This window comes from Anomalospiza imberbis, chromosome 16 (genome assembly GCF_031753505.1).
Source record: "Anomalospiza imberbis isolate Cuckoo-Finch-1a 21T00152 chromosome 16, ASM3175350v1, whole genome shotgun sequence".
NCBI classification, from domain to species: Eukaryota; Metazoa; Chordata; class Aves; order Passeriformes; family Viduidae; genus Anomalospiza; species Anomalospiza imberbis.
In genome coordinates this window covers 14,513,334-14,540,008 of record NC_089696.1, presented here as the reverse complement: position 1 = coordinate 14,540,008, position 26,675 = coordinate 14,513,334, and the positions used below count along the sequence as shown (strand labels likewise).

Here is a 26,675-nt window from a genome sequence, read left to right as displayed (position 1 = left end):
GAGGGTGGGGGCGCGGAGGCGGCGGCGGGCGCGCGGCGGCGGCGCCCCCTGGCGGACGCGACGAGCGCGACAGGCGGGCGGGAGTGACTGAGGCGGGGGGGGGGGAGCACGGGGAAACTGAGGCACGGGCGGGATAGAGGGGAAACTGAGGCACGGGAACAGGAAACACATGGTGATCGATGGGGAATCAGACACGAGGGGCAGCATCCCCCCTGCAGCCGCGAGCGTAACACAAAACCACGGACACCGAGTCATGCCGGGCTCCTGAGCGTGTATAAAACCCCAGAACAACAGCAGGTTGGTGCCAGGGGGACAGCTGCCACTGGCCAAGCTGGGGACACCCCATGGTCACTGCACCCTCTGTCCCCCATGCCGGGGGTCCGGGCCATGGCGGGCTCAGAGCAGGGTGATCTCGCTGGGTGGCAGCGTCAGCCTCTTCTCCCGGGCACCCAGCAGCCTCTCCATGTGCGCGGCCACCACGCGGCACAGCTCCAGGCCCTGGAGAGGGACACACCGATGGGCAGTGGCCGTGCCACCGCTGTGAGAGCCCCAGCAGGGCCCCCACGATGTCCCCAGGTGTCCCTGACCTGCTCCAGCTGCAGCTGGGTGATGCCCTGGGCCAGGAGGTCTCCCAGTGTGATCTCCACGTAGGGAGAGCTGGATCCGGCCGCCGGGCGCTGCGTCCGCGTGGACTGGATCTCATTCAGCGAGAACTTGGCGATGAGCTCCTGGGAGGGGGACAGGGGGGTGGCCCGTGTGCCCTGGGAACCCCTCTAAGGGGACTGGGAACCCCGGCTTGGACAGGGCTTAGAGCAAACTGGTCTGGTGGAAGGTGGCCCTGCCCATGGCCAGGGGGTGGAACTGGATGAGCTTTAAGGTTTGTTCCAACCCGAGCCATTCCATGATTCCACGTGTCCCACACGGCCCCACACCTACGTGGGTCTCCTTGCTGAGGAAGTTGAGGCCGTTCTGGTTGACGGCCAGGATACAGGGCGAAACGATGGCGTTGTTGCTGCAGCTCTGGATGTAGAAGAAGGACGAGCCAAACATGGGGTAGGCGCTCAGCAGCCCTGCAGGGTGGAGGACGGGCTCTCAGTGCCCACTGCCACCCCCATCTGCCCAGTCCCCAGGGTGGCCTGCACCCAGGAGCAGCCAAGGGAAATAAGTGTCCCGGGTGGGGCCTGGAAGCAGCCTGTCCTGTCCTGCCAATCCATCCTGCATGGGCAGCACCCCAGGCTCTGTGCAGGGACAAGGGCTGCCTGTCCTAGCAGCATCCCATCCCCATCATCCTCACCCCCCAGGCAGCATGGCATGCCCAGCAGCATTACATCCTCATTAGCACTATGTCCTCCTCATGAGCACTGCATCCTTTCCCTGCGGGTGTCACCTCCCCGTGCCCATCGCTGTCCCCTCACCCAGGAACTGTGCCCTGGCCTGGTGGGCGCTGAGTGCCTGGGCTTGCTGCACGTGCTGGGTCACCATCTGCAGCCAGGACTGGGGCTTCAGCAGGCGGAAGAGCTGCGGAGGGACGTAGTCCTGCATCTCCCGCCTGTGGGGAGCCCGAGGTCAGGGCCAGCGCTGGCCAGTGGGTCCCAAAGCCCACGGGACATGTGTTTCCCCCCCCTCCAGGTGCCCCGTCCCCTGCCCTACGCGGTGGGGAGGTGGTGGCGGTCCTTGGCTCGGTGCTGGAGGGCGGCCAGCTTGGCCACGTGCGGGAAGTGCTGCTCTCCCGGCCTCGCCGGCGGCAGGACGGTGAACAGCCCCTTGAGGTAGTCAGGGAGCACCTGGGAGGGGGACAGAGCACAGGGACACGGCTTGGGGACAGGGCACGCTCTGAGGGAGACAGGGAGGTGGCCCTGGGGGAGGCTGATGGGGTGGCCCGACCTGGTTGTAGTGGACGGTGACGTAGAGCTCGTTGTCGAACTTGAGGGGCTGGCTCCAGACCACGCGGCGGCACCAGAAGGTGTAGCTGGTGTCCCGGGGCTCCGTCTCGGCAGCCACGTCCAGGACGTATTCCCGGCGGGTCAGTGGCCGCACGCTCTGCCCTGTGCCACCCAGGAGTCTGAGTATGGCCACCACACGGCCCGCATGGCTGTCCCATCCTGGCTTGTCCTGTCCAGTCTGTCCCATCCCTGCCAGCTCCTCACCTCTGTCGGTCACCACAAAGAGGATGTATTCCTCCAGAGCCTCTGGATTCTGCAGCCCCATCTCACAGCACAGCTCCTCGATCACATCCAGAGCCACCTGGGCACAGGGACGGGTGGCTGGGACACTGCCACGTCCCCCCGTTGTGCTCGGGGCCACCAGCTTGGCCTGCACTGAGGCTCATCCCAGTGATGATCTGCTTTTCCCAGAGGATGAAGTCCCGCAGCAGGGACAGCCAAAGGGTGCAGCCCCCCACACATCCACACCCTCTGGGTGCCCACAGCTGAGGTGTCACCATGATCTTGGGGTGCACTGAACCTCCTGTCCCCTCTGGCTCACCGAGCACGTCTTGATCTTGAGGTGCCTCTCGATGCCGCCGGGCAGGAGGAAGAGCTGGCGCTTGGCACTGCGTCCAGCCTGCATGGGAGGACAAATTGGGGTGCAGGGGGACCCTTCACACAGCAAGAACCCACAGGACACCCCAAATCCTGCAGCTATCCCTGAGGAACCATCTCACTGGGATCATCCAAAGCCCATCCTCTCCACCTGAACCATCATGCCCACCCCCCACTCCATGTCCACAGAGCTCCATCCCCACTGGGGACCCCTGAAGGCTCAGGGTAGCCCCGAAGTGGTGAAAAGCAGACCCTAAGAAGGCCTGTGCTCTCTTGGGGAGACCCCCAAAAAGCATCACCCTCCATTCCAGGGTGGTGTCTGAGGGAGATCCCAAGCCCACAGGGAGAACCTGGCACCATGTGGGTACCCAGAACTGCTGGGGGGGATCTCAAGCTGACACCAGCCCTGTTCCACCCCACGGGCACCCACGAGCCCCTGGCCTCACCACCATGGCCTTGAGCTCCATGCTGCTGGGGAAGAGGCTGCGGCCGCCGAACTGCAGGGTTTTCCTCAGGTTCTGCTCGCAGGCTTTGGCGATGCCTGGCAGGAGCAGGGACCGGGATGAAGGATGGGGCAGAGCTGCCACGCTGGCTCTGTTGGAGCTCCTTCTGAGCTCTGTGAAACCTGGGGTGTCCTTTCCCACCGTATACCCAGCACCCTGGGGTGTGCACGGCCCCTACCATGGAAAGGCAGCTCCGGGTGCCTGCTGGCATCCTGCAGGAAGGCCAGGAGGAAGGGCCGGAGCACCTCAGAGCACTTGTAGTAGGCAGCGAGGATGTAGAGCAGCCTCCAGCCCCTCTGGCAGCTGTCCCTGTGGGAACAGCCAGGGCTGATGCCCTAAGCAGGGCGAGGGTGCCCGCGGTGGCACCCATCAGCACAGCCCTCGGCACAGATGAGGTCCCCGGGTCTCCCCCGAGGCTGGAGCAGCTTGGCCTGGACAGGGGTGCAGGTGTCCCAGTGCCAGCCTCTGCTGTCCCACATGGGTGCAGGCACTCACGGCTTGGAGCTGGTGTTGTTGGTGATCTGCTTGATGATCTGGCAGTACACCTCATCCCGCAGGACCTCGTGCTCCGCACACAGCTGGGGGACAGGCACAGCTGCCACCTCTCTGCCACCCCCTGCCCAGGCCACCCCCAGGACTCACCGCCCCAGGGATGGATTTACCTTGAGGATGGTGCAGACGATGTCCAGCTCTGTCTGCCCCCGCTGGGGGTGGTCACCCATGAACTTCATCACAGCTGGGGACAACAAAGCCACACGGTGACACAGGTCAGCATGTCCCTCCCCCAGGGACGTGCTCTCCTGGGGGGGCACATCCTGGGCCCATGGAGCAGTGGGACCAGAGCTAAACTCCCCTAGGACACCTCCTCTGCCCATCCCAGTCCAGCCCCACCCTCCTCCAAGGACTGAGGGACAGGGGACAGGACACTCGTGCCCCTGCCTACCTTGGAAAGCCTCAGCAGCCAGTTTGTTGAGGCCACCATCCACAAATTCAATGAGTGACTCCTGAATAGGAATCTGGAGCAGGGTGAGAGGGCCAGCTCTGGGACCCTGCCGGGACCTCAAAGAGACCTGCAGGTGACAGCAGGACAAGGGCACCCCAGAACTCCACTTCCCCATACCTTGGTGAACGTCAGCATCTCCAGCACACTTGGCACCTTCATCCCACGGGAGTCCCTGGCAGAGGGACAAGGGAGCAGGTGGGCACAGGTGTCCCCACCATGGCATGCCCCTGTCCCACCGCTGGACACTCACGTGGTCCCACGTCGGGCTGCACGGAAATGCCGCTGGGCAAAGGCCAGCATGGGACAGGCCCCGGTGACATCCCTGAGCTGCTCGACACCATCTCCCTCCGGACCCTCCACAAAGGTGGCACTGGCTGGGGACACCTGCGGAGCGGGGCAGTGGGCACCGGGCACAGCCAGCACCGGGGGGCAGCCCCGGGCCAGGACCCACCTCGGTTTTGCGGTCCAGCTCCTGGGCGGCGGCAGTGGAGGCCACTGCCACGGCCACGGCCGCCGAAGCCGCCACCTTGCCCTGCTTGTCCCGGGGCGGCTCCTTCCTCTCCGCAGGCAGGTGGACGAAGTCGGGCGCCGCCACGGGCTGGACGTACTCGGCAGGGAAGAGCCCTGACCTGCCATGGATGGCCCCAAACTTCCACCCTGTGCCAGAGAGAGCGTGGGGATGGCCCCGGGCTGGCAGCCATGGGGTCACCCCTAAAGTTCTGCTCCCTCCTGCCTCTGCACCCCCAGCCCTTTGCAGGGATCTGGCCAGGGGTTTTGGCTGGAAGCAGCTGCAGTTTGGCATCACTCAAGGGAAAGGTATAGACCAGGGGCCACAAAGCCTGTCCCCTGAAGGACATGGGTGGCACCAGGATGGGACCTGCAGGGGAGCAGGTCAGTGCCAAAAAGACCCCAAATCATCCTGCTGAGGGGTGACAGAGGCAGGACCCTGCCTCGTGCCCCAGACCCAGGAGGGGACACAGCTCAGGCACACACACAGGGACAGTGTGGCACCCACCAAAATCCTGGGTGCCTGTCTTCAGCTCCTCCAGGTACATCACCTTCTTGCGGACCACGCAGCCATAGTAGTGGTCTGCAGGGACACCATGGGGACACCATGGGGACATAAGGTGTCACAGGATGCAAGGCAAGTACACAGCCACCTCCAGGGCAGGGCAAGCCAGCAGTCTGCTGCCCCTGTGTCCCCCATCAAAGGCATTTTGGCATGGGGACCGTTGGGGGTCCCTCACCTCTCTCAGGGTGCTCCAGTGACTGCAGGTGGATGATGTCCCCTTTGTGGAAGCTGAGCTGGCCCCCGTCCTCCGGGCTGTAGTTCCTCACGGCCACCACATACTGGGAGTCCTGGGCACAGGGGGTCTGGCACAGCCCGTGCACGTAGGGACACCCACACCCCACCCAGCACAGGGACTTCAAGCACCTGCAGCCTCAGCACCATTCCCCCAAATCCAGCCACGGTCCCATTCGCAGCATGCCCTCCTCTGCCCGCCCCAACCTCCCAAACGCAGGCACAGGGGCAGGGTCTGACCCCCAGGACAAACCCACCCTGGCCCCAGGGCACCCCCCACCTTCCTGAGCTCTGTGATGAAGTGGTCGACCATGACCTTGACCTGGGGGGCTTTGGGGGAGAAGAGGATGAGCTTCTCGCCGCGCAGGTTGAACTCCAGCATGTTCCTGGATGGGGTGGTCACGAAGAGCACGTCGGGGTAGCTGGGACAGGGCGAGGGGAGGCTGAAACACCTGGCATCTGCAGCACCCACAGCACCCACCCCACCCTGGCCACCCCTACCTGTAGGCCCGCAGCACCCGCAGCTGCTCCCCGGGGACGTTGGTGCCCTTCACCACCCGCAGCAGCTTGATGCCAGTGTGGGACACAGCCAGGATCTGCACACCCGTCCCCACGCTGCCCTGGGGGCCAGGACAGCACCTCAGCCAGGGGCACGGTGACGCGGTGCCCCCCACGCTGCCCTGCCCCACAGCTGGCCCCTCACCGTGGCAGGGAAGAGGCGAGAGAAGTACACCTCGCAGCCATCCCGGGCCGCGGCAATGATCTCCCTCTTGACATTCTCGGTGGCCACGGGGCTGAAGGAGTCCAGCTTGTTTTCCGCTGTGGGGAGGGGGAAATACCTCCCGTGAGCACCCCCTGCCTGGAGAGGATGTGGACAGAGCTCCCAACAAAAGCAGGGGTGCTCATGCCCTTCCCATGCCTGGCAGGACTGTGTTGCAGGGACAGATGTGTGTCCCCCAAGCAGCTGGCTGAGACCTGACACAACTTGTGATGTTGTGGAGCACTAAATTACAGGGGCGGTCGTTGCTTTTGGAGGCAAAACTACCCAAGGTTAAGCAGAGCCAGTCCTAGCTTGGAGATAGATACCCAGGAGATGAGGACAGGCTCAAGAGAGGCTGGGTGTGAGCCCCCAGGCAGGGAGCAGCAGGACACAGGGTTACCAAAGAGGGATTTCAGGCGGAGCCGCTCCTCGTGGCTGATCCGGATGCAGGTGTCAGACAGCACATCATTGAAGATCTGGGAAAGGGGGTGAGGAGCAGTGGGGTTGTGTGGAGAGGAGCAAAAACCCCCCCAGCCCCAGCTTGCAGCAGCCCCAGCTCCTCCACGGCAGCTCAGCAGGGGAAGGCAGGGTGGCCTCAGCGGGATGAGTAAGTCATCACCCCACTGGGCAATCATCACCCCATCTCCCAGGGAGCCCCGGGGGGCTGCGGGGCCAGCCGGTGCCTCACCTGCCGGAAGATGAGGTCGAGCAGCAGTGGGTTGTTGATGGTGTCCTTGGGGTAGAAAACCTGCCAAGGAGAGAGACCAGGGCTTGGTGTAAACCCCTTGTCCCGGTAGGACCTTGGTACCAACCTGTCCCCAAGCGTCCCCATAACCTGTACCTCCTTCCGGATGAATATTTTCCAGGGCACGTTGTGGTAGGTGTAGAAGTCCTCGCTGCAGCTGCGGTGCAGCTGGGTCTGGACCTGCTGCGCCTCGGACGGGAGCTCCCGTGAGACAAAGACTGCAAAGGGACAGAAAGCCTTGCGATCTCCAGGGGGAACCACCAACAGCTGCCTTCACCTGGGGAAACTGAGGCACGGGGAGCAGCGCTCTGGCTGAGCCGGACACAGCAGTTATCCCACCAGGCATCAGCCGTGCCAGTGGGAGGGTGAAGTGCCTCACTCCGCCGTGGTGCCCCCAGTGCCACAGCTCTGCCCAGCAATACCTGGGGGCTGTGTGGCTGCAGGACGTCCTGTGGGTGCTCGCAGCTGGTACCTGGCACTTGGCACCGGCTTCACCGCAGCCACCACGTCCTTGGGCCCCCCCTGCGAGGCACAGAGGGGCTGTGTTCAGTGCCAGTGACACCCCCAGCCTCGTCAGGGGGACACGGGGGCGGCCACATCCCTACCCCAGCTGATGGCACCCGGGCTGCTGAGAGCTGCTCCTTCAGGATCTGCATGGCTTCCTCATGGGGGTCCAGCTTCTTCCCAAAGAGCTTGCTGCCGAGACAGAATCACACATCAGCTGAACCCCAGCACCAGCTGCATCCCAGCATTCCCTCTACTTGGCACCAGCTGCATCCCAGCATTCCCTCTACTTGGCACCAGCTGCAGCCCCATCACTCGGGACACCCCATCGTTCCCTACACCCCATCATTCCCTACACCCCGGCATCAGGACCAGCACGTGCACCCCCAGGCAGGAGAAGCCCGAGGCTCGGCTGGGGACCCAGGTGTGTACCTGTGGGGCTGGGAGCTGCGCGGGGCTGGCTGGCACTGCCGGATGATGTTGCGGATGTCGTGCGTGGGCCGCGGGAAGTGCTCCGAGTTGAGCCGGGAATGCCGCACTGGCTCTCCCGGCCACCGCCAGCCCACGGCTGCTGTGGAGCCAAGCACACGGCTCAGGGGCCCTGGCTCAGTGCCACGAGCCCCTGTGGCCACCCCGTGGCACCGGGACCCCTTACTGGCTTTCTGTGAGTAGGGCCGTGGTTGGGGGATGTGGGCTGGTGTCCCCTCTGTCGCTCTGCCCTGCAAGGGACACGATGCTATCAACACCTGGCACCTCCAGCCGCTCCCATCCCCAGGGGCTGCCCCAGAGAGGTGCCCTGAAGCAGAGAAGGGACTCAACCCCTCCCGGCCCTGTGTACTGACCGGGGCTCTGGGTGGTTGGTTGACATCTGCCCGGCGCCGTGGGGACGGGTCTGGCTCTGTGCCTTTGACAGCAAAGAGAGCTCAGTCAGAGCTGTGGGGCTCTGGGTGCAGGGATGTTCCCCACACCAGGGATCAGACAGGGAAACTGAGGCGGGGAGCTGGCTGGGGATGTGGGAGTGCTCGAGGCGCTCACCCCTCGGCTGACGCGTCTCCGCAGCCACTGGAGGTTCGCTCCGGGTGGCATCAGTGCCACTGTTCCCCCCTCCCACGCCACCTCCTCCCTTCAGCCTCTGCGAGAGGATGGATGGCTTCTCCAGCTCCTGGGGGACAGGTATCAGGACACAGTGGCCAAGTCACCTGCACCCCAAAATGCCTCGGGCAGGGGGACACCCCTCTCACCCCATTGCCGTAGGAGAGCACGGGGTCAAAGAGACTGTCCAGGTAGCGGTCCAGACCCTTCTGGCTGCGTGGCTCCCCAAATTCCCCATCTGTGAGGGGACAAGGCATGAACCACTGCCATGGCAGGGCTTTGTCACAACGCTGGCGGACAGGGGCTGGGGGGAACGATGCCCTACCATGGGGGTGATACGCCTCCATGGAGGGCAGTGTGGGGGCTTTCACAGCTGGGGGAGGAGGCACTTCATCCAAATCAAATCCATGTCCCAGCACCCTGCAGAGAGGGAGGATGCACTCACCGAGCACCCACTGGGTGCCAGGTTTCCCCTCAGGAGCCCACCCACCCCTGGCACTCATCCAGCCTGGTGCCAGGGTTCCCCCCACCAGCCCCACAGTGGGGCACACATCCCTGCCCGGGTACCTACGGCCGGCTGTCCCTGCTGTGGCTCTCGGTGCCATCCCATGCGATGAGGAAGCAGGATTTCTGTCTGGGGAAGCCCCGCAGCAGCTCGAGGTCAGAGACAAGGTCCAGGACATAGTCGTGTCCAGCCAGCTCAGCCCACTGGGCACCCGCCTTCATAGCCACGGACCAGCCACGCCAGCCCTCTGCCAGCCCTCTGCCAACAGCCAGACACTGGGGATAGGCACACGCTCCACAGGGACACCCTGCCCACGAGCTGGACATTCAGGCTCCCAGATCCTGGGGACACCGAAGAGAGCCCCAGGTGACACCGTGACCTGCGGGGCGGGTGGGTGCCAAGCCAGCACGTACCTGAGCTTCAGGACATCCCCTGCCAGGTCCTCGCCTGTGCTCCAGGAGTGGATGGGGCAGGAGAATTGGTCACCTGGGAGGGATGGACAATGAGCAGGTGCCACCAGTCCCCCGTGCCCGTGAGGGTGGTCCCCCTGGGACCGACCCTCGCCAGCGCCATGCCCAGCGCCACGCTGCCCGCACCGTTGAAGCAGTGCAGGTCCAGGGCCATGCTGGCTTGCTGCCGGTTCGCTGTCCACTCCAGCAGCGAGGGTGGGAAGGTGCGGGCGGCCGCGGCGCCCAGCTGGGAGCGGGCCATGGCGTGCATCAGCTTGCGCTGGCACACCGGCTTGTAGCCAGCAAAGGCGTAGTCAGACACAAACCTGAGGGGAAGGGAGGATGCTGCAGGAGGGATGTGGGCAGGATCACGTGTGCCAGGTTGGGACAGGGGACCACAGAGGGATTAAGAGCATCCCTGGAGGGATCTCGACAGCATCCTGGGCACAGGTGCCAGGCTGGCCCAAGGCATCTTGGAAGGATCACAGAGCATCTCTAGTGGGACTTGGCCAGTATCCCTGGGTACATGTGCCAGGCTGGCCCTGGGGAGCCTAGAGGGACATGGGCACATATGCCAGCTCGGCCAGAGGGATCCTGAAGGGACCTCAGAGCATTCCCAACAGGACCTGGCCATGTGTGCCAGGCTGGCCCAAGCAATCGTGGAGGAACCAGTTGGGGCCTAGGCAGTAACCTTAGCCACAGGTGCCAGGAGAGTCCTGAAAAGCCCCAGCAGTGTTCCCAGGCATGAGCACCAGTCTATTCCTGAGGGTCCCAGCCATGCCCATTCCCCTTCCCAGAGCCCATCCCCAGCTCACTTGAGCAGGTACTTGTCGAAGGCGGCGGACGGGGGGAAGGCGCTGAGGCAGGTGGCCAGCAGCAGCCAGCCCCGCTCCTCGTTGTTGACGTTGGTGTTCCTCCACACCTGGTTGGCAGCTTGTGCCAGGAGCTCGTCCCGCAGCCCCGGCACTGACAGCCCCTTCTGCACGATGTAGTTGCCAAAGAGGGTCTCCTGCGGGCCGCCCAGCCCCGGGTCCCCCATGAACCGCAGGATCTGCCACAGGGACAGCCAGGTCCTCCCTCTGACCCCGGGCACAGAGCGGGCAGGCAACTGCGGTGATGGATCCCGTGCCATCCCACCTACCAGCTGGAAGAGGCTGAGAGCCTCGTGGCACAACTCCTCATCCAGCCGGGTGAGGGGGGCTTTCAGTGGGGCCGTCAGCATCCCAAATGCAGGTTCCTGCGGTGACACCCGCACCCATGGCTACCTGGGGACAGCCTCAGGCCACGAGGGGCTGGCCCCATGGTGCTGAGCATGGTGTTGGTGCTGGGTGGAGCCTGTGGGGCTGCCAGAGGGCTGGGGTGAAGGATGGGGCCAGCAGCGTCCTGGGAGTGTGGCAGGGAGGGGCTCAGGCTGTGCTGGCAGCACCAGAGATGGGTGGCGAGGCCCTGGCACAGGTTGCCCAGAAAAGCTGTGTCTGCCCCATCCTTGGAAACGTTTAAGGCCAGGTTGGCCAGGGCTTGCAGCAACCTGGTCTAGTGGAAGGTGTCCCTGCCCATGGCAGGGGGTGGAACTGGATGGTCTTTAAGTCCCTCCCAACCCAAACCATTCTGTGGTTCCATGGCAACACCTTGGCGAGGCTGAGAGCCTTATCCAGCCCCGGTGCTGTCACTCAGGATGCCGGGGACTGGGAAATACAGGGCAAAAATAGGGATGAGGAAGAGGAATAGGGCAAAGTGACGGTGGGTGGGGCCGGGGTCCCGGGAGCAAAGCGACCTGGTCTCCCGCCCCAGCGTTCCGGATCCGCCCCGCGTCGGGCGTCCAGGAGGGCTCAGCGGGTCTCTCTCCGATAACCTCAGCAGGGTCCCCCCGGCCTCTGGAGACGACAGGAACCCACGGGGAGGGAGGGAGGTGGCAGCCAGCTCCCCACAGCACCACAGCCACCCCGGATCCAGCCTCTCTTGCTACCCGTGGTGTCCCCGGGGTGGGAGCCGAGGCAGACCCCGGTGGGACAGTGCGGGGAGCCACCACGGGGACCCTGAACCTCACTGCTCCACCACGACCGGGCTGCCAGGGACTCCCCAAAAGCTGTCTGCCCGTCGGGAAAAGCTTCCCCGCTGCCGGGCCGCGGCGCCCACCTTACCTGGAAGTGGCCCCGCACGTACTTGGCCATGGGGTAGTCGTTGATGTCGAGCGGGAGGGTGAGCTGGGGGTCGGGCTGCAGCGCCGGCGGCGGCACCAGCACCACGCAGCCGGCATTCACCTCCCGAGCGGCTGCGGCACAGCGGGAAGCTACGGCACGGCCGTCGGCAGGGGAACAAGGGGCTGGGAGCGATGGCGGTGCGGGAGCCGCTCACCTGCAGCGGCCTCCAGCAGCCCCATCAGCTCGGCCGGGATCTCCAGGTGGGTGACATCCACCACCTCCCTCCGCGTCAGCTCCTGCCGCCGCAGCACAGGGATGTGCCCGCCTGCCGTGCTGGTCCCTGCCCCGGCACCCACGGGTGCCGCGGCCAGGAGCGCAGGGATGGGCAGGGGTGAGGGCACAGCAACACGGGCTGCACATGCATCACACGCGTGCTCTCACCCCCGGGGCCGCACATCTTTACCTGCTTCATTCGCTCCTTCTCCTCCTCGGCCCGCCGGCGAGCATCCTCCTTCCTCTGCAAGCAGAGCAGCCATGCTGAGTCCCACCAGAGGAAGGGAGACCCTGAGGCATCTCGGCACCCTGGGTTGCCATTGACCCCTCCCCAATATCAGCAGGGTTTTCAGCCCAAAAGGGCACTGCCCATACCCAGTGGGACACGGAGGAGGTGGTAGTGTGGCACGTGGGGGGGCTCGCGATCTGGGGATGCCACTGTGTCCTCTCCAGACTGAACATGCAGCAGGGTGGCAGCAGGTCCCCTGGACCCCCTGGGATGTGACAGGCCCCACCTCACCTTGAGGTACCTCCGGCGGTTCACGTAGATGTGCACCAGTGACCTGAACTTGATGAGCGTGTGCCGCATGCGCCGGTACCGCTGCCTGCAGGAGGGCACCTGTCACCCTCTGCCACCCACCTGTGCCCACCCGCCACCCCCGGGGACCCCCACCTGGCCAGGTATCCCCGCGCCCGGCTCTGCAGGAGGACGATCTTGCGGCGGAGGGAGCGGAAGCGCCGCTTGATGAAGAAGGTGCGAGCGTAGCGCTGGAGCGTGAGCGCGGCCAGGTGATGGGCACGGGATCTCTTGCTCTCCAGCGCCTGGTACAGCTGCTCCTTCAGGAAGAGCTGGGAGCAGGGGTGAGGCCATGAGCTCCCCACCTTGGCCACCACCCCCAGGGCATGACCAGAGCCAAGCCCCCTCCTGGGACAGTACCTTGGTGACACCGACGTAGTACATGCTGGGGTTAACGGGGCAGAGGCTCCTCAGCATCTCCACACAGTTGGCTCCATTGGGAATGACATTGGACCACATATCAACGAGGCAGCGATACCTGGGTGAGCCCATGACACTGTCACCACACAAGACCACGCTGGAACACCAGCACAGACCCTCCCTGGGTGTGACAAACACTGCGCCTGGAGATGCAGCTTCTCCCAGAGCTGTGTATTAACACGAGGGGTTCCCAGCTCCCACTGTGGGGGAACCCCAGCCCAAATGCTGCTCCCAAAACATCCACAACCTCTGTGGTGTCCCCTGGCTGGGATGGCAGCGCCCAACCCACGGTCCCCAGGCACCTGTCGATGAAGACAAGGAAGGGGATGCGGATAGGGTAGCCCTCCTTGCGGATGCGGATGGTCTCCAGGATCCCCGAGTACCGCAGCTGGGTCTTGACCACGTCAGCCTCGAAGAGCCCTGGCTCCTGAGGCGGGGATGGGGAGAAGCATCAGCAACTGCATGGGCAAACCCCCACCTACCGTGTGCCCACACACTCCCAGTGCCAGCGGGGCAGGCGGCACGGGCACCAGCAGCGGCAGGAGAGCCCCGGCTCTCACCTTCTTGTTGTTGGGCTTGATGCAGCGCACAAAGAAGGGGTTGCACCTGTGGCACAGAGACCCTGTCAGCCACGGGGAACAGGAGACAAAGCCAGCCCAGGCACCTCGGGCTCAAGTCCAGCTCCCAACAGCCCAGAGGACGGCCTGGCTGCCCACCCTCTCCACACTGACCTCTCCATCCTCTCCACTAGCTCCAGGAGCGACTGCTGGAACCGTGCGGCCACGGTAGGAGCCTTGTACCGCCGTGTCCTGGTGCTGCTCCTCCTGATGAGGCTCCTCTGCCGGGCCATCACCTGAGCATGGCCAAAGAAGAGGTTGGCCACCACCTTGGGGAGACAGGAAAGGTTAGAGAGGAAGGTGGCCGGGATGGTGCAGCTCTCCCACATCCTCTTCACAGCCCGGCCACTCCTTTTTTGCCCAGCCCTAATTGTGGCAGGATTGCCTGGATAGGGATGGGGATGAAGATATGGATAATACAAAGCACAGGAGCAGCCCATGTGCCTGTTTCTGCCAAATGCTTGAGGGGTCAAAGCCCACAGGATCCCATGGGTGGAACCAGCGGCATCCTCTGCTTCTGGTCCCCCTGGGTTTTACTGGCCATGGGGACATGCTTGGGGACATGGAAAGGGATGTATGGAAGGGGGCTATTGATGCCCAGAGCCAGCACCAGGCAGAGCCCTACCTTGGTCCTGCTGCTGATGAACAGGTCCAGCACATCCTGACGGACCTGGTCATAGTTTTTATCCAAAAACTTGTGAACCTGGCAAATAGCAAAAACTCACGGTGAGGAGCCTGGCAGGATGACAAGGTGAGGCAAGGAGCTCCAAGGTCCCAGCCAGACCCCCAGAGATGCGTTTGTCTCCTTGGTGCAGGATCAACCTCCTCTTTAACCCGCCTTAACATCCCTGCTGGACATCCCAATGTCACACACCTGGTAGGTCACCTTCCCTGCATAGTGCTTGATGGTGAACTCGGGCAGTGGCATCTTTGGCTTAGTGTAGAGTGGGTTTGTCCCGTGGTGGTAGTGACACTTCTGGAGGAACGTGTGGTCAGTGGCCTGGGAAGGGACACAGGAGTGACACACGGCTCAGGCGATTCAGCAGCAGGTTGGAGATAGGTGATCTCCAAGGTCCTTTCCAACCCAAACCATTCTGTGATTCTTTGGGCTTATCTAGCCTGGAGAAACCTGGGGGTTTCCCAGGTTGTCCAGGACAGCCCAGGAGAAGAGCAGCCCTGGGCCATGGTGATTCCCCAGCCACAGTGACCTCCCAGTGCTGGCTGCACCTCATCACCAGGCAGCCCTTCACCTGGGGGAAGCAGCTCTGGTCATCCAGGATCCGGAGGATGCCGTAGGGTTTTTGAGAGATGAGGTCAATGCAGGGCTGGTTGTCGCTGAAGGGGATCTCCTTCCACTCGATCTGCTCCCGGATATACTCCTCCTGCAGGGTGGGCACCAGGTCAGCCCTGTGCCCCCAGCCCCACAGCAGTGCCCAGCACTGGGGCAGTGCCCAGCACTGGGGCAGAGCCCAGCACTGCCCAGCAGCCCCACCTGCTCCTCCTGGAACACAATCCTGTTGAAGAAGAACTGCAGATACTCGTTGGCGTAGTTGATGCACAGCTGCTCAAAGCTGTTGAAGTTGAGGTCCTGCAAGAAGGAAGATCCATGGAGCCTGGGAGGATGGAGCTGGGATTGAGCCAGGATGGAGGTGGGATGAATCCTGCTCACCTCGAAGCCGTAGATGTCCAGGATGGCAATGGAGAGAGCCTCCTGCCGTGGGTACACCAGCTTGTTGATGCGGTCTGTGAGCCAGCCGAAGAGCAGAGAGTAGAGGGTCTTGGCAATGGCATCCCTGGGAAGGGGAGAGATGAGCAGAGTGCTGGAGCTCTGGAATGGCACCAGTGTACTCCACTGCCACAGCCAGCACCCACCACAGCATCAGTTTTAATCACCACAGAGTCTAATCCACACTGGGGAACCTGATCATCCCCTTTCCCAGCTGGCATTTCACATCCCACGCCATCTCTGGGGGTCAGACCCCCCCACACCCTCCTGCAGTGCTGCCTCCCGTCCCTCTACCTGGCATCCACGGCGCTTTCAACAGTCAGAGGGGTAAAAATCTTCTCCCGCTGCGTTTCCTGGTTGGGAGATGGCATGATGGGGTTCCAGCAACATCCGCCCAGGTGGTCCCCAGGGCCCAGAGACCCCCTCCCAGCCTGTGTCCCCCTGCACTCACCGTCACCTTGAAGGTGATGGCTTTCTGCAGGCCCTCAGGGGACACCTGCAGCAGCTCAGCCACCGTCCGGATCTCCGTGGCACTCACCACCGTGGCGACCTCCTGGCAGTCGGTCTGCAGGACACGGCGATGCCGTGGCATTGGTGAGAGCCCCCATTTGCCACATCCCAAATCACGCCCGAGGAGCGCAGCTTGGCTCCCCACGGGGTACCTCGTATTTCTCAAAGTAGACGTTGCCCAGGTGGAGGACGGAGGAGAGGATGCGGAAGATGCTGTTCTGCTCGTCCACGCTGAAGTTCAGCACCTCCATGGTGTTGAGCAGCCGGCGGAAATCCTCAGCGTCATCCTTGCCGGGAATCTCGCAGTTCCCACCCTGGCACAACCCCCTCGGTCCATCGGTGGGTCCCGGGGGGGTCAGCACCCGGCATGGGGGGGTCACCCTGCCCTGGGCATCCTCTTCATCCACACATTGAGGACTCGGGAACCCACCAGCCCCCCAAAAATCAGGCCGTGGGAGGCCGGGGAGGGGACACACTACCTGGTTCAGGTAGTAGTAGGTCTCGGCGCCCTGCAGGCAGTACCGCTGCCGCTGCTGGGACGGCAGCCCTGCCAGCATCTCGTAGAAGATGTGGTAGTTGCGCTCGCTCTTGGCCTGGAGAGCAGAGGGCAGAGCTGGGGAGGGGGTGGCAGAGGGGGCAGAGTGGGGGGCAGAGCCCAGGACCCCCTCACCACACACCTGGAAGACCACGCGGGACTTCTCCAGCAGGTACTGCGAGGTTATGGCACCGCAGATCAAGCCGCTGCAGGGGTGAGAGTGGGCACCTGGCTGGCAACCTCGGCGTGGGCAGGGGCTGTGGCCCCCCAATGCACCCAGCCATGTCCCAGATGCCCCCCCACCAGGGATGGGTGGGCAAGGAGAGGTGTCTGCACCTGGCTGTGTCCAGGGGTGATATGGGGCACCCCCTGTCAGGATCAGTGGGGCCGAGAGAGGATGGGATGGGATATGAGGACAGGGATGGGGACTGGGAATGGTAAATATGCCAGCCAGGTCACAGCATCCCTGCCCCTACCCCAGGGACAGCCACGTGTCCTCAGGTGCCATCACCTTTCCAACACCAGGTTTGTCCCAAAAACATCCCTATGTGTCCTCCCAGAGCCAAGGGACAAGGGGCTGGCTTGGGCTGGACAGCCCTGGGGCAGCGGGGGACATGGGGTGGGAGCAGCCACACACGGGTTACTCAGCATTACTTACTCCTCCAGGAAGATTTCCACAAATTTCCCAAACCTGCTGGAATTGTCATTCCTCACGGTTTTGGCGTTGCCGAAGGATTCCAGCAAAGGGGTCGCCTCCAGGATCTGTCATGGTGATGGGGAGAGCTGGGGGGTGAGCCTGGGCACCCAACACACCACGGGGCAACTCCAAGGCTAGGGCCCCCCCTTTGACACGCTGCCACCCTCCCTTCCACCCCATGTTCCACTCACACACCCATGGGTGCCCAAATCTGAGGTGTGCACCACAGCCAGGTTAAATGAGGATATAAGAGAGCACTCCATCTGTGTGCATGCACTGATTTCCTGCTGTCCCTCCCATCTTTCCCCTGCAGCTGGGGTGCCACGGCCCCCTAATTGCCACCACAATTCTCTGTCCTCCTGACCCATCCCAGCCCACATGTCCCCTCGGTACCTCTATCTGCCATGGTCCAGGTGGAAGCGTTGGGACAAGGAGAGAGCAGCAGAGCCGTGAGGAGGGATGGAAAAGAGCACTTGGAGGTGGGAGAAGATGATGGGGACATGGGGATTCAGGGATGTCCCCAAGGCAGCACCCTACCTGTGGGGCAGTGCTGCGTTTCTGGCTGACAGCTGCCAGGTAGCTCAGGATCAGCTTGGTGGCTTCGGTCTTCCCTGAGCCGCTCTCCCCACTGAAACACAGAGCAGGGGCATGGCTGGGGCCATCACCAGTCAAGCAAGGGATGCCCCCCCCAGCACCCCATCCCCAGGGCCAAGCCAGGCTGGTGGCAGCTACCCAGCAATTAGGGTGGCGTTGATTAGAGGCTGTGCATGGGGACAGCCATGCCCCACCTGATGACGATACACTGGTTGTGTTTGGCATCCATCACTTTGGAGTAGGCGACGTTCGCGATGGCAAAGAGGTGCCTGGGGTGGGCAGAAGCAGGGGGTGGGAGGTGCCACGCCGGCCCAGCACAGGGACCCCCAGCCGCTCCAGCACCCAGTGACCCGGGGTTCCCCAGGCTCTGCTGCGGGATCCGAGTGTGGGGGACGGAGGGTGGGAGTGACCCCATCCCCACAGGGCGTTTGGGGACAGCCTGGTACTCACGGTGGGTTTTCACCCAGGGCTCTGCCTTCGTACTGCAGCACCTGCTCCTTGCCGTAGATGTTGTAGAGCCGGTACGGGTTCACCGACACCAGGATGCTGCCGATGTAGGTCTGCCAGAGAGAGAGTCCACACTGCGAGCCCTGGCTCGCAGGTCCTGGCTCGAGAGGTCCTGGCTGCGAGCCCTTGGCGGGGGGTGACTCCCCAAAGACCCCACCCCAACTTTGGGGGATGTTGTGTCCCCCTAAGCTTACGTAGATGAGCTGGCGCTCGAACCGCGTCCGGATGTTGCTGAGCACTGCAGCCTCCTGGAGGTCCCTGGCATGGAGCAGAGGCTGAATTAGCGGGTGACAGAGGGACAAGGGAGTATCTGCTGTGCCCAGAGAGTCCTCAGCATCTCCAGGCCCGGGAGGCTGAAGCAGAGCCCATACTGGGATGAGATGGGGTGGGATAGCAGGGTCAGGGGTATGGGGGGCTGCAGCCCCATTGTCCCCCCACAGCACTGAGTCATGGCGTAGGGGACAGGGACACTCACTCCAGCTGGGTCATGTCCTCCAGCCCATCCTCCTCCTGTGGCTCCTGGTACCTTACGATGGGCAGGCTGCACAGTGACTGCATCTGCATGGAGCAACCAGCCCATCGTAGCAGGGATGTGCCAACACCCTCAGCTGTCCCACCCAGTCACCACCACCACCCCAAAACACCATCTGTGGCCCCACACCAGGGGACACGCAGTCAGCATTGGAACCCCAGGAAAACACCCCACAGCCCCAAAACCAGTCTCCCAGCAAGAGCATTGTGTGTCAGGTGAGAGCAGCAGTGCTGGAACACAGAAACACGAGGTCACCAAGGCCACCTTGGGGCCGGTCCCAGGAAAACCTGGTCCTGGGAATCCCGGTCCCGCTCACCGTGGGCCTTCAGTGGAGGTGATGGAAGGGGGCTGCAGCTGCTCCCCCCGGCCACGTGCAGGGGTGACACAGGACAGATGTCACACGGGAGCTGCGCTGGCGCCCGGCCAGGGGGTGGGCAGGAAAGCGGACACCCCGCCGGGTCACCGTGCCACCTGCACCTGTCCCCGCCGGATCGGGTCTCTGCATTTCCATACGCCAGAATCAAGTGTCCCCAGAGGGGCCGCTCGTGGGGGGGACACACAACCGGTGATGATCCCCTCTTGCGGTCTGCTCCCCACGGGAGGACCCCCGCCAGCACCCAGACCACCCACAGCCATTTAGCCCCACGCTGGGCACTGCAAACCCCTGTGCACCGGGAGAGCCACCCTGGGCACTGCAAACCCCTGTGCACCGGGAGAGCCACCCTGGGCACTGCAAACCCCTCTGCACCGGGAGAGCCATCAGGCACCTCAACTCGCCACCCTGCCCCGGGTCCCGCCAGCTGCCAGCTCACCCCCGGCTCCATCCCCCCGAGGGGGCTCCCCGCGGGCGTTACCTTGCTGCGCCAGGGCTGCTTGCTGCCCAGGTACCCGTCTGCCCAGGGGTGCCTGTCCCGCCAGCCGCCCGCCGGCGAGCGCTGGCACAGGTATCGGGCGATGTCGGCTCCCCACTGGCCCGCCCACCGCCGGCCGCGCTGGGTGGGCTGCTGGGGGAGGCCCTGCTCGGTTGTCCAGGCGTCGGGCATCTCCCGCACCCGCACGACGTGCTGCGTGGACCAGTGCTGCTTGTACATGCGGGATGCGCGCCGGAAGGAGCCCAACCTCTGCACCTGCGGCGTCACCACCGCGTAGCGCCCCGCGCCCTCCTCCCCGGCCGCCCCGTCACCCTCCGTGGGCTCCGCCAGCCCCGGGGGACGAGCGCCGTGCCGGGGGACAGCCGGAGAGCCGGGGGCTCGCCCGTGGGGTGGTGGGAAAGCGGCACGACGGGGCGGTGAGGGGCTCCGGTTGCCACGTGCGTTGGAGGGGAGGATGGGGCGCCCGACGTCGGCCCAGCCCCGGCGCCCCGAGGGTGGGCTCGGAGATCGGCGGGTGCTCCCGTCCCGCCGGGATGGGCGCCGGGGCAAGGAGGGCGAGCGAGTGGAGGGAAGGCGGCTGGGTGGTGAGGATGAGGGGGCTTTGGTGGGGGCTATGCTCCTTACGAGCAGAGAAGCCAGGGACTGCGCCACGGAGCGCCCCTTGGAGAGGCTGCGCCCCCCCACTTCAGCAGATGGCCTCGGTGGTGGGGAGTGCGGGGCCATCCCGGCAAGGGGCTGCCCGATGCGCTGGATGAAACTTTTGGGGGTGCTGGGAGCGGGGCTGGGCGGAGGGGGCACGCCGGCGGGACCCCGCGGGGCGCCCTGCCAGGGGGGCAGCTCCTCATCCCAGGAGGGGCCGCGGGGGCCGAGGCGGCGGCTGCCGGGGCGGGACGGTGGTGCCCGGAAGGGGGTCCTCTGCAGCGGCTTCACCGCCTTGGTGGGGGGCTCGGGAAGCCGGGGCCAGGCCTGGGGGAGCGGCAGCCCGGGGGGGCTGCTCCGGCGCGATGACAGAGGTCTCCCCGCCGCGGGGCCCCCCAGGCGCCTCCCCCCCGGCCCCGGGGAGCGCGGAGCGGGCGGTGGCGGGGTGGGGGACTCGGGGCCGAAGCGCCGGAGGCTGGCACCGAGGGAGGGGGATCGCCGTGGCCCCTCGCCCCGCGTGCTACCGGGGCGCGGACGGACGGGCGGCGGCGACGAGGAGCGCCCGGGGTTGGCGAAAGGGTTACGGAGCGAGGGCCGGCGCGCAGCCCCCGGCTCCCGGGGAGGGGGCGGCCCCCAGGGCCCCGCCGGTGGGGAGGAGTCCCGGTCCCCCAAACCGGCGCTCTCCATCCCCGCCAGCCGGCGGCTGGAGAGCCTGTAGGAGGGCTGGGGGGTGCGGGACCCCCGAAATCCCCCGGCACCTCGCGGCGGACGGCTGGCAGGAATCGAGAGGGATCGCTGGAGGAACTGCCCCAGAGGGCTCCCGCACGCCCGCGCTGCCGAAACCGGGCGTCCCGGGGATGCCGCGGGGCTGGGGGCTGCCGGAGGCGGCGGCGGCTCGTACTCGTCGTAGTCGTCCTCGTCACGGGCGGCGGGAAGGTGGGGGGACGGCGGAAGGGGGACGTCCAGGCGGTCCCTGCCGAAAAGCTTGACCTGGGGTCGGGGGAAGAGCCTGAATTTCCTGTTGAGGGAGAGCTTGGAGGACAGCGTCTCCCGCATGCCCCGGAGCGAGGAGGCGCTCAGGATGGAAAAAGGATACTCCTTCTCTTCTTCCTCCTCTTCTTCCCACTCCTCGGGCTCCTCGCCCTCAGCGATCTCCTCCAGGCCCAGGGCGTAGGGGTTGCAGGAGGACTGGGCGTGTGGCGCCCACCCCCCCTCGCTGTACTGGATGCGATGCTCGGGGTACTCGCCCCCAGGGTACCCCCTGGCAAAGGGCTCCCCAAAGTCCTCGTAGGGGTCCCCCCTGTAGCCAAAGGGCCCCGCTGCCTCCTCACCATACTCTGGGTCGCTGCTGTACGGGTCATAGAGGCTGAGGGGAGACCCACCACCAAACGGTCCCTCATCCTCGAGCTCTGAGTCACCGTAGGGGTGCCCTGGCTGGTCACCATCCTCCCAAAACCCCCCGTAGTAGTCATACTCCTCCTCTGTCTCATAGCCAGGGTAGTCAGAGTAGGGGGTCGGCACTGCATCCTCGAAGCCGTACCCTGCTGGGTAGGCTGGGTTCTGCACGTAGCCTTCCTCCTCCTCGGAGTAGTTGTGCCGGGGGCCGTAGGCTCCATCCTCGTCCCCGCTGTAGCCATGCCACGGGCTGTAGGCTCCATCCTCCTCGGCGTAGCCGTGTTGGGGGCCATATGCTCCATCTTCCTCCTTGGGGTGACTGTGCCAGGGCCCATAGGCTCCATCTTCCTTCCTGGCATAGCCACGGCGGGAGCCGTAGGCTCCATCCTCCTTGCCGTAGCCTCGCCGGCGGCCGTAGGCTCCGTTCTCCTCCTCGGCCCAGCCGTAGCGCGGCACTGGCGGCTCCGCGGCCGCGCGCTGGGAGCGCCGCCGGGATGGCCGCCTCACCATGCTGCCCTGCCGCGAAGTGCCGGGCGCCGACAGCCCAACACCGCCAGGGATCCGCTTCATGTTGGCCCGGTGCCTGAGGATCTCGTCTTCCGCGGGGAACGGCAGCTTCTTGGCACCGATACGGGACAGCCAGGCCGTGTCAGTCGCCCGGCTGCCCCCCACCAGCCGCCCGCGCCGGGAGAGCACCTTCCTGGCCAGCCAGCCCGTGGCAGCGGCCGCCTTGCTCAGCACCTGTGCCCGGGGCTTGAATTTCCTTTCCGGGCGCCGGCGGAAGAGCAACGCGCTGTCCTCGGGGTCCTGCCCGCCCCGCCGCACCAGCAGGAAGGATGGCCTCGATGGTGACTCCTTCTTGGCCTCCTCCTTGGCCTCCTCCTTCCTCTTCTTGCCCACCTGCTTGAAGCGCATCATCAGGTTGGAGGTGGACTTCAGCACTGCCTTGTTCTTCTTTTTCTTCCTCTTCTTGGTGCTGTGCTTATGCAGCCCCCAGAAGAAGCGGGATGTGTTCTTGAACTGCCCCTTCTTGGGCCGACGCAGCCCCAGGTTCTTGAAGCCCAGGAAGAGCTTCGAGGTGCTGCGGAGGCTCCGCTTTGCCCGGGCCTTCGGAGGCGCTGCCACCTCCTCCTCGGCTGGGCTGGCTTCCACAGAATCTTTGGGCTGGCCCTTGGCCTCTGCACCCTTGGCCCCTTTCTTCTTCTTGTCGATTGCCAGCCCCATCATCAGCTTGGAGGTGCCCTTTGTGTTCTTTTTGGCTGTTGCAGCGTTGCTCTCGCCCTCCTCTTCCTCCGTCTCCTGCTGCGCCTTCTTCCCACGGCCCAGTTTCTTTGCCATTCCTGCCTTGGGCAACCCCTTCTTCTCCTTCCCCTTCCCCTTCTTGGGCTCCTCTGCAGCCACCTCCTCCTCATCTTTCTCCTTTTCCACCTCCTTTTCCTCTTCCTTTTCCTCCTTTTCTTCCTTTTCCTCCTTTTCTTCCTTTTCCTCCTCCACCACCTCAGTCTCCTCACTCTCCTCTGCCTTCAGCAGCTCCGCATCCGAGGCATCCTCTGACTCGTTGGGATCCTCCTTCTTGCCCTTCTTGCCATCCTTCCCTTTCCCTTTGCCCGCCTTCCCTTTGGGCTCCCCCTTCTTGCCGACCATCCTGGCAGTGGCGGGCGCTCATGCTCCGGCCCCGGCGGGGCCCTGGGAGGTGATGCCCTGTGCCGGCAGGAGCCTGCTCCCGGTACAGCGGCCGGCTCCGGACCCCGCCGCCTGCCCCGGCTGGGTATTTACCTGTGCCCGGGTTTGGCGAGGCACATGCCCGTGCGTGGCTCCCTCGGGCGCCGGTGGCCGCCCGCTTGGCATGGCGCTGGGGCGCTGGGACCCGGCCCCGGGGCAGCCCGGCGGAGCTGCTCCTGCCTCCCGCGCACCCCGCGAGTCGGCAGCGCGGTGCCGGTGGCTGGGATGCGGCTGTAACCCAACCGCCAGGCTTGCGGTGGCATGAATAATGTAAGGGATGCACCACGCCAGCCCCGAGACTTTTCCGAAGGAGCAGGGAAGGGCCCCTGCTGCTGGGAGCATCCCCCACGGGGAACGCTGCAGGGGCAGCACCGTTACCCCAAAACGGGACCCTGCCACCTCCCCATGCCTCGGGGCTTGCTCTGCCCCTCCCTGAGGAATCAGCCTCTTCCTCGAGTCAGCACGGAGACGGGTGAAGCCCGGGGATCCGTGAAGCCGAACGGCGGCACCAAGAGAGAGGTGGCAATTCTGCAAAGCCCAAGGCAGCAGCGGGAACACACCCAAGGGGAGCGACGCGAGGGAGGGACCCAACACCAGACCAAATTCCACAGCCCTGCTGGGAAGCACTGAGGAGCCCAGAGCCTTCAGGGGCACTCCTCATGCCATGCCAGGTGGCAGGTATGTGTGGGGTGCCACACGTGTCCACACACAGCTGGCAAGAGGGGTTGCATGTGCCACACGTGTGGCCTGTGGCAGTGCCAGCAGCGTGTTTGCACACACACGTGCCCAGGCACGGGGTGACCACATCAAATGTTAATGCCAGGCCTGGATTCCTGCAGCTCATCAAAGTTTAAGCAGCAGCAGTGGGAACTCACTGTCCCACATGGATCAGTGCACGCAGCAGTGAGGCTGGTGTGGGCAGGGGCAGCACCTGCTGCAGCCCTTTACAGGGGATATGTTTGGGGAGACAGAAACATCCAGCTGTGCAGCAGCTGACAGAACCAAAGAACCAGCAGCAGTTGCTGGACTGAACCCACTGACCTCCCCCAGGATCAGAAGAGCCCAAGGCTAGCACCTCCTGGCACTGTGTTGTCCCCAACCTTGTCCCTCCCTGCCACATCTACAGTGAAGCACCATCCACCACGATCCCATGGCTTTGCCTACTCCCTGCATTAATTTCTGGGATAGACACATCCTGGTCTGCACAGATGGAGGCAGCTCTGGAGTGCAGGGTGGGCAGAGGGGCAGAGTGGGATGAGAGGCACCTGGCAGGCATCAGGAGAGGGTCTGTGACAGAAACACAGGATCAGCAGAGCCCTACCTGGCACTGCCACAGTCCATGCGCAGGTCTGCCACGGCCACGGAGCCACATGGGGCTGACAGAGCCTGCCCTGCCAGGGGCACAGACACCTGCCACACAGCATCCCCCACCCTCCTGGCATGGCCACACAGAGCCTGGGCACCACGATGTGGCAGGGAACCACCTCGGGCAGGGACACAGCCCTTCTCTCTCTGCTGGCAGAGAGCAAAGGGGTACCTGGCTGGTGAAAAGCTGGTGCAGGTCACTCCCTGCATCCCACCACTCGTGCAGTCCTTGCAACCACCACACTGCCCTCCACAGTCCCTACCTCTGTCCCCCAAGGCAGGGCAGCCCCGGCAGTGCTCTCAGAGCCCTGGCACAGCTCCCGTGCTGTTGCCATGGCCGTGCCCATGGTGCATCCCTGCCCATGACAAGGGTTGTCTGAGAGGGGGAATAAAGGGAGAGGGAGGGGCTTCATCCCACACAGATGCTGCCTTCCATGGTCCCAGCCTCCATACCAGACCCCAAAACACCTCGCCACGTTCTTCACCCTGGTTCACCTGCCTTTGGCACGGCAGAGCTGGCCAAGAGGCTTTAGTGCCCAGGTGCAGTGGGATGGAAGCGAAGCAGGGGGTTGGAGGGGCACCCACATTTGGTGGCTGTTTCCTGGGTGTCTGGGCACGGCTGCATCCAGCAGCAGTGCACAGGAGGGACCCTGGGTGCAAAACCTGGCAGTGAGGGGTCTCTGTGGTGACAATGGGTACCAAGGCTGTGGTAGAAGGTACCCAGAGCATCCTTTGGTCGGGTGAGTCCTGAATGTCTCCAGCCACATGAGTGAGGTAGGGAAAGCCACCTCACCCCAGGGACACGGCCCGGAGCAGCCCCGGTGCCACTGCTGCAGCCTGCGGCTGTGCCATGGCTGGATGCAGGGAGGGGATGGAGACTTTGGCCTTGGGGGTTCACCCGCCCCAGCCCGGCAGGACGCGCGGCTGCCCAGGACTGTACCTTTGGAGTGCCGGCATCGGCGGGCAGAGCTCCAGAGGCAGCAGCTCCACGTCTTCAGGCAGGTCTGCGGTCACCAGCCGGCCCCGGGTCTGCTTACAGCCTGTTTCCAGTTACAGCCGGAGCAGGGCTCCGTGCCACCACACCACACCACGCCACGCCGGCCCCGGCGCTGCCGTGCCTCCCGGGAGCCCCGTGCTCTGGCACTACGGAGCCAGCCCAGGCACCTCCTGGCTGCGGCAGCACCTCTCAGTACATCCCCTTCCCTGTCTCCAGTTCTGCATCATCGCACATCCGCTCTCAAACACCTGTGAGCAGGTGAGGAAGCCCAGCCACAGCTCTTGTCACTCCAGCCACAGCTCCAGGGATGCTGGGAGCATAGGGATTAGCTGGACCCTTCCAGCAGTGTGACAATGGCACAGCCCTCCAAGCCCCCGAGGCACAATGGGGGTCTTTCCTTGCACCCCCCCAAGCACACATCAGCCCCCTGACCTGGCTAATTTCCACCCCCTCCAGTTCCTGCCTCCAAAACAAGGACAGGGACTCAGCACATGAGCAATACACGACAATCCCTGCCTGCCAGCTGCTGCCTGCTCCCCACGAGGGAGGTGTTATGGGAGGAGATAGGCCAGAGCAGATGCTAGAAGAACAAAGCAGCTGGGCACGATGCTGGCGTGCACCCAGGAATATGCTGGCTGGCAGCCCTGGAGCCAGGTCACAGCCCTGTGCCATCACCTCAGTCCCAAAGCCAAGCCCAGGAGCTTTCCTGGGGCAAAACGGCCCCGAGGTAAAAGGAATGTGGGGAAAGGGTGGTAGGAAACATGGGGTAGAGGGTTCCAGGGAGGGAGGGAGTGTTCAGGTGAAGCTGCTCTGCTCTGGAGGGCAGTGGGAATATGGAGCGGTGGAGAAGGTGGGCAGGCAGAAGGTGAGATAAGGGAGGATAAAGACAGCAAACAGCCAGGCAGGGACAGGCAGAGGTGAGGGGACACCACACGCCTTGACCGGGATAACCTGAACAGCAGCGCCCGCTTTAAAACCACAATCACACACAAAGGTCCCTTCCCGGCAAAGCCCCTGCGGCACCTGCGAGCCCAGGGGAGGTGCCGCCCAGCTGGGGCACCCCGAGCCACTCACCTGGGGTAGCCAGCTGCCCTGCATGGCGCGGGGCTGGCTCGGTGCTCTGCCGGCCCCGCGGGACCATCCCTCCCCCGG

General features: G+C 64.5%; 1 protein-coding gene across 1 annotated transcript; it reads right to left on the bottom strand.

Annotated features, from left to right (window-relative positions):
* Positions 1-164: 164 nt before the first annotated feature.
* Positions 165-22,919, bottom strand: MYO15A (myosin XVA). The gene is made up of 64 exons (XM_068207224.1): positions 19,388-22,919; positions 18,477-18,559; positions 18,196-18,259; positions 17,945-18,054; positions 17,689-17,763; positions 17,438-17,528; positions 17,294-17,299; positions 16,862-16,965; positions 16,346-16,409; positions 16,148-16,261; positions 15,821-15,982; positions 15,610-15,723; positions 15,453-15,511; positions 15,102-15,225; positions 14,925-15,020; positions 14,683-14,814; positions 14,307-14,432; positions 14,058-14,135; positions 13,547-13,701; positions 13,376-13,421; positions 13,118-13,242; positions 12,756-12,873; positions 12,492-12,667; positions 12,339-12,423; positions 12,009-12,062; positions 11,760-11,841; positions 11,546-11,676; positions 10,546-10,641; positions 10,220-10,455; positions 9,552-9,730; positions 9,369-9,441; positions 9,022-9,213; positions 8,776-8,870; positions 8,600-8,688; positions 8,394-8,520; positions 8,201-8,262; positions 8,014-8,077; positions 7,791-7,929; positions 7,460-7,550; positions 7,277-7,376; positions 6,951-7,072; positions 6,798-6,857; positions 6,510-6,585; positions 6,053-6,168; positions 5,851-5,969; positions 5,630-5,771; positions 5,294-5,405; positions 5,062-5,136; positions 4,498-4,703; positions 4,297-4,430; positions 4,164-4,218; positions 3,987-4,059; positions 3,706-3,779; positions 3,539-3,621; positions 3,222-3,352; positions 2,987-3,081; positions 2,485-2,562; positions 2,148-2,244; positions 1,885-2,045; positions 1,651-1,784; positions 1,416-1,549; positions 937-1,070; positions 588-728; positions 165-498 (listed from the first exon to the last, which is right to left on the bottom strand). Exons 1-64 carry the CDS (start codon positions 22,775-22,777, stop codon positions 397-399), a joined length of 10,161 nt encoding a protein of 3,386 aa, XP_068063325.1. The 5' UTR covers positions 22,778-22,919; the 3' UTR covers positions 165-396.
* Between the last annotated feature and the right edge of the window lie 3,756 nt (positions 22,920-26,675).